The sequence below is a fragment of the Aythya fuligula genome, chromosome 3 (genome assembly GCF_009819795.1).
Source record: "Aythya fuligula isolate bAytFul2 chromosome 3, bAytFul2.pri, whole genome shotgun sequence".
Taxonomy (NCBI): Eukaryota; Metazoa; Chordata; class Aves; order Anseriformes; family Anatidae; genus Aythya; species Aythya fuligula.
In genome coordinates, this window is record NC_045561.1 from 28,421,182 (window position 1) to 28,427,371 (window position 6,190).

At 42.0% G+C, this 6,190-nt stretch overlaps 1 protein-coding gene across 1 annotated transcript; it reads left to right on the top strand.

Moving 5' to 3' along the window:
• The first annotated feature begins 480 nt into the window (after positions 1-480).
• On the top strand, positions 481-4,315 carry LOC116487601 (cytochrome c oxidase assembly protein COX20, mitochondrial). Its single transcript, XM_032184638.1, has 4 exons — positions 481-561; positions 2,313-2,427; positions 2,563-2,626; positions 3,216-4,315. The coding sequence occupies exons 1-4, from the start codon at positions 529-531 to the stop codon at positions 3,355-3,357; spliced, it is 354 nt and encodes a 117-aa protein (XP_032040529.1). The 5' UTR covers positions 481-528; the 3' UTR covers positions 3,358-4,315.
• Positions 4,316-6,190: the final 1,875 nt, after the last annotated feature.

A 6,190-nucleotide genomic window follows, 5' to 3' on the forward strand; every position in this document is an offset into this window, starting at 1 on the left:
CCTTTCAGGTGCCAGCGGGTGCCAGTGGCGGCCGCCCCGTGTGACCTTGCCGGGCTTTCCCCACCCTAAGGGCTCTGCGTTTGTGACACGGCGGTGCTGTGGCTCCGCGGCACGGGGGGCACAGGGAAGGAGCGGCGGTGCCGGGCGGGTGCCGCTTGGCAGCACGCCCGCAGCGCCGCCATGGCTCCCCCCCCCCCCTTTCCCTCCTTCCACTCCTTCCCCTCCCCGCTGCGCGCCCTCGCACCTCCCCCTCCCGCCACGGGCGGGCGCGCGCACGCACGCACGCAGCCGGGCGCACGCGCGCGCGCCCTCGCTCCGTGACCCATTTCGGCGAACAAAGGAGCTCGCGGGCAGCGAGGCCCCGCACCTAAAATGGCGCCGGCGCCTCCTCCCTCCCCCCCGCCCCCCTCCCCTCCCCTCCCCTCCGCGCGGGCACCACCGAGACGGGGCGGGCAGAGCGGCGCCTCGCCGCGGCCTCTCTAGGCGCGTCCCTTCCCCGTCTCGGTGGTGCGCGGGCGCTGTCGCGTCATGGCGGGCGAGGGCGGCTCTGAGGAGGGGAAGGTAATGGCGGCTGCCGGCGGGACGGCGGCCGTTCGCTCTCCGTGTTTAGTTTTATTTTTTAATTTTAATTTTTATTTTTTATTTCCACACGCTCTTCCACAGGGTTTTCGCTTTTGGGGTTGAAACGCTGTCGTGACCCTCGAGCCTCCTCAACCGCCGTAACGGTGGCCGGAGTCGCACCGAGCGGCTGACTGCCCGTGTGGCAGCGGGTGAAGCCCTGCTGTAACGGGGCACAGCGTGGGTGCAGCACGGGCAGCCTGGCTTCTTCCGCAAGAGAATGCTTGAAATCGTTAGGAGATCAGGGCAGGGCTTTTTGTCCCGCTGGCACAAAGGGATGGTGTGGGAGCAGCTGAGGGCTGTTCGCAGACAACAGAGATTAAATTATTAATGTAGGTTCCTTACTTGAACGCAAATCCATTTGTAGTCAGAGGCTTGCCATCCCTCTGTCCGTAGTCGGGCATCATTCTCAGTGACTTCTCTCAGTGTTGCCAGCCCTTTGTGGATGGTTTATGGTGGTATCCCATCTTTAAAATCCAATTGGTCCAACTACAGCAGCTTTCAAAAAAAAAAAAAAAAAATCATTGTTAATGACTTCAGCTGGTACTGTTGCACATTGCAGTGTTTAATGGTATTTAATGATTTAAAGTCAATGGAATGGTTGAAGACAGAATTATCACACCACCAGTAACAGGTGAGTTAGGGAGGAAGAAGAGAGATTTATTACAGTTCAGGCCCCTTCACTCTGACCATGTTGTCTCGAGGCCTTTGCACATGCAGTTTGCCATTCCTGCTTGTGACACCAACGTGCACTTGCAAGGATGTTCTTCAGGTGGGAGATACGAATTGTAATCAAGTTAGAAGATCTCAATCATACTTAAGCCAACGTAGGCATCTCAGAAATCAAAAACATATTTGTCCAGACAACAGTTGCATGTATGCATGGCAATATGTAATTGCCGTTTGAAAAGTAAATAGAAATATGGCAGAAAAAAGCTAGTGTGGGTTATAGATGTGAGGCAGAATATGAAATAATTAGGGTAATTTTAATCAGTAGATTCATTTTAAAATCTATGTGTAGAATATAGATGAATTTATATGAATAGCCCCTATGTTTAGGCATACATGGGATTAAGTTTAAAATGGTGGTTTTAGTCTTTGTTTAATATAAAGTTCTCTGGTACCAGCATCATCTTCTCCAATAATTTCTTTAAGTCTTTTTAATAATAATAATAATAATAATAATAATAATAAATAAATAATAATTTTAAACACGTTTGCCTTTACAGGTATTAAAATTATGTGGCATAACCTTACCTGGTTGATTGTAACCTCACCTGTTACACAACCTGATGTATTTTGGTTTTAAACAAAGAACTGGGCTCCTAAGGGTATTTATTCTCCCTTCCTTTTTAGAGAGAATAAAGGAAGAAATGAAATAATCTTCAATAGGAAGGATAGAAGAACCATAAGCCACCAGGCTTATAAAAATGATGTTGCCTAAATCAATTGCTAACTGTTTTAAAGCAGTTCTTGATACAGCTGTGCATATTTGCTATGTATGGTCATCTTTTGCTCAAGTATAAATTGATTTTGCTCAAATACAAATGTATTCCTGGGAGCAGGAGATCATCCAGTTTTTATTGTTGACTACTAAAATGAGTCAATTTTACAGGGAAATTGGCTACTTTTACAAAAGGAGTTTTTAATTCATATTTTAATGTGTTGTTTTATTGTTTTCTTTTTCCTTGCAGTCCTTTAAACTCCTAGGATTTCTTGATGTTAAAAATGTCCCGTGTGCACGAGAATCAGTGCTCTATGGCTCTGTGGGATCTTTAGTTGTGGGTCTTGGACACTTTTTAGCAACCAGTAAGTAATTACACCTTTTGTTTCTTTTGTGTTATTTGTAAGGAGAAATTCATTCTCAATTTCGATTAAGCTTTATTAATAATGGGAAGCCACCCAACTTTTTTCCTCTAATTTTTTGGAGTATTTTTGTTTCAGGTAGAGTTAAAAGATCCTGTGACTTTGCAGTCGGTGGCTTTATTTGCACAATGTTAGGATACTGGTATGTAGAACGTTTCTTGAATTTTGACAGACCTATGTTGGCTGTTTTGTACAACACAATCCTTGTGTGACCTTTCATACTCTTTTTGAAACTCCATATATGACTTGCCTAGCTAACTGTCCTCTTCCTTCTCCCCCAAATCATTTTAAGGGAAGAGAGTTCTATGCCTTCAAATTTTTATTTTCATATATTAAAAAAAAAAAAAACAAAACAAGCTGCTCGTTTCTTGAATTCTCAGAGATCAGACCATCCAGTTATCTCCTTCTTTCTTCCTTTTTTTCCTTCACATGTGCCATTCTTCTGCCCTAATTAAAAAAGCAGCATATTAAACATTCACGAGGTTAAGATCCAAATCATAGAAGTGAGCATTTTCCATTGGAATTGTATGTCCTGCTCCTCAGTAGGAGCTGCCTAATGCCTGCCTTAAAGAAACAGCAGGTACCCTGGTATTTCCATTATGCGTTATTTCATACTGAATTTTACTACCATTATTGTATGTGGTTTCAAAATTTCAACTGGCTGAATAACTCTGATTTGATACCGTCACACATGTAAAGAGGGAATCACGTTTTCTTTTTGTCTCCTCTAGGTTTTACTGCAGGTACAATTTAGCCAAACACAGGATCCGGCAAAGAATGCTTAAAGAAGGAATGAGAAACAAAATTTTATTTGAAGGCAGTTCTTTTGATCCAGAAAAAAAACAAACGGACAGTGAAAGAAGCAATTCATAGTCTGCTCTAGAAGAATCTGTGGGCTAATACAGCTTTGGGAGAAGGTGGTCCAAAAATGGTGGTGTTCCCTGTAAACGTGTGAGGTAACTGATAAATCATGCTGATTTTCCTAGAAAATTCAAGTAAGAAATTCAGTGTTAAGTCAGTATACAAGCCTTTCTTTGTTTCATGTATGTATGTATATAACTACGTACACGGTCAGGAATGACCTCCATGGTTTTGGCTTGTTAAACATTTGGGAATTGATGTGGTCTGCTGCAGGGTCTTGGAGGATTAATGATGGCATTTTGGGACTGCTTGAACTGTATTATAAACAGAATGGTTCATTTTAGCAAAGTTGTAATTACGTCTCATTTAAATACAGGCAAATATTTCCATCAGCTCTTCTCTGAGTAAATGCATCTTTCAGTGCTGCTGGTTAGCATGCTGTTTGTAAAACAGGAGTATTTAAACAATCAGTGAATGCTTTGCCTGTGCAAGGTGGATATCAGTAGCTTTTGTAAGATTTCAGCTGCAGAGCAGTGGGCAACTTCAAATAATCTATATATCCTGTGAACTTCCATCTGTGTCTGTGCAAAACGAAGAATAAAACCACGCTTCAGGAGGAGCCTCAGGTATTTGTGTAATATCTTTTGACTTGATTAAAAATCTATTTGAGACATTTCCTTAACAATTGCTGGAATAATACTTATATTACTTACAAGTAGTAACGGTAAGCAGTTCATGGAAGAAGGCATGCTCTGTTAATATATTTCACTGTAAATCTTAAGATAAAAATATAACTACATACTTTAAAGGAAACATTGTTTCATTGGGAAATAGTGTTAGATTTAATGGCATGTGGGCAAAAAGATGAATGATGGCATAGAATTCCTTTGCTTGTATGCTTCTGTCTACACCAGTGAGGATGCATTTATGTTTTTTACAAAATGATTTATAGTACATCATGTTATAAGCACCTTTTTGGTCTAAAGTCATTCACTGAGCACAATTACCCTCTGCTTAGTCTGAGAGAGTTTGTGATCTGTCGGTGGTGGGGGTGTGTAGAGGAGTGCAGATGTAAACACCAGCATTGCTCTACTTAGTTAATTTGGAAATATGCTTGAGAGCACTAAACAAGCATGCTGTTTACACTAAGATAGTTGAACTTTTACAAAACCTCTCTGGTTTAGCCTCTTACAAGAAGAAAACAAACCTGTATTCTGTACCATTTATTTTTGTTCCGTATTCCTCCTGTTTCTTCTGGAGGAAATAAAAGAATGAAGATAAGTTTTATGGAGAACTTTTAGTTCAGTAATTTATATTAAAAAGTCTCCAGAGGGCTTGAGTTAATGCAATGAAACACTCTCTGTCCTCACTGGAAAGTTCAAGCTCAGAATTTAACTCATAGCTAGCTCTAATTCACAAGATAAAATGTTTTCTGTAGTTTTATGCTGGGAGGTGAAGAGGAGAGAGAAGCTCCTTCTCTTTGGATCATGTAGGAGGCGTTGCCTCTTGAAGCCCTTTGAGTGGCAGTGGGAAACTGAGCCATGAGCAAGTACTTAGCAAGCTCCTATTTTAACACATGGTTGAGTTCTTTCCTATCTGACATAAGAAAAGGAGCTGCAACCTAAGCAGGGGGTCTTTTGGCTGTGAGGCCATAGTTCGGTTGGGGAGTTTAGAAAACAAAAGCATCCGGGTGAAAATCAGGTAAGATGTTGAGAAAAGAACGTGGCTCTGTGCTGACAGGAAAGGAGGCAACATGCACGGAAGGGCATCCTTTAAAATGCGTAAGTACAGTGACCATGACGAGGGGAAAACAGCAGGATTAATTTCTCTACAGTATTAATTGGCTGTTGTTTTAGGCTGCTGTATGTAAGGACATCAGCCCAGTAGCAGCTTAACGGCAGTATTAGTGATTCTGGCCAATAACAACCAAATTCCAGGTGTATCCGATGGCTTAAATCACCAGTCTAACGCTGCCTCCCCATACAAAACATAAAATAAGTGTGCCAGATGGTAACAGAAAAATGGGGAAAGAGGTAATATGCAGGCAGTCTGGCCAACGTTTGAGTTTCATTATTGAAAAACAGAGGTAAAATTGAGCCAACCAAAAGTCAGCCTCTGCAGAATGGGAAGTGTGGGGAGGAGGAATCGGTGAGCAGGACTCAGCTGGCAGGAAAGGGGAGGGTCGGCAACAGCAGAGGAAAGAATGCAGATAGTTAAACGTGGCTCAAAAAAAGGCTGACAGCTCTTCAGAGTGCCAGCTACAGCTGCTTCTGCATCGGCTATGGAAAGTGGATTGAAAGTGACTGATGGGTGACAAACCCCTGTTGAAAGGATGAGCAACTTTGTGGGGGACAGGACAAAACCCCAAAATCTCTATTAGCTGTAGTAAATTGAGGTAAATACATAAGAGAATAAAGAGTGTAATAACTTAGCAGAAGTAATTTTAATATTCAAAACCAAAGTCCTAACTATTCCTTAAATTAGTGAGTTGTATTCTTACTGATACTGTTTGCTTTTTTTTCTTCTAGCTAAGTCATTCATAGAAATATGTAGCATGCACCTCTGTTTTATTATTGCACTTTATATCCCTGTTGCTGCTAGTGACAGGTGTGAGAGCTCTTGCTTTATCAAGGTTCAAAATACCCCTCAGATTAATAGATAGCTAACACAGAAGAGAAATAGTAGGACTGAATATGTTTTTCTGCACTCTGAATGAGCCTGCAAAAGGAGAGAATGAAGTGTAACACCTTTAAACTTAGAGACCACTGGAAAAAAATCCTCTTTATTGCACTGACAGTTGCCTTATTTGGTCACCAAACTGTGACCGACCAGAACACATTTTTTG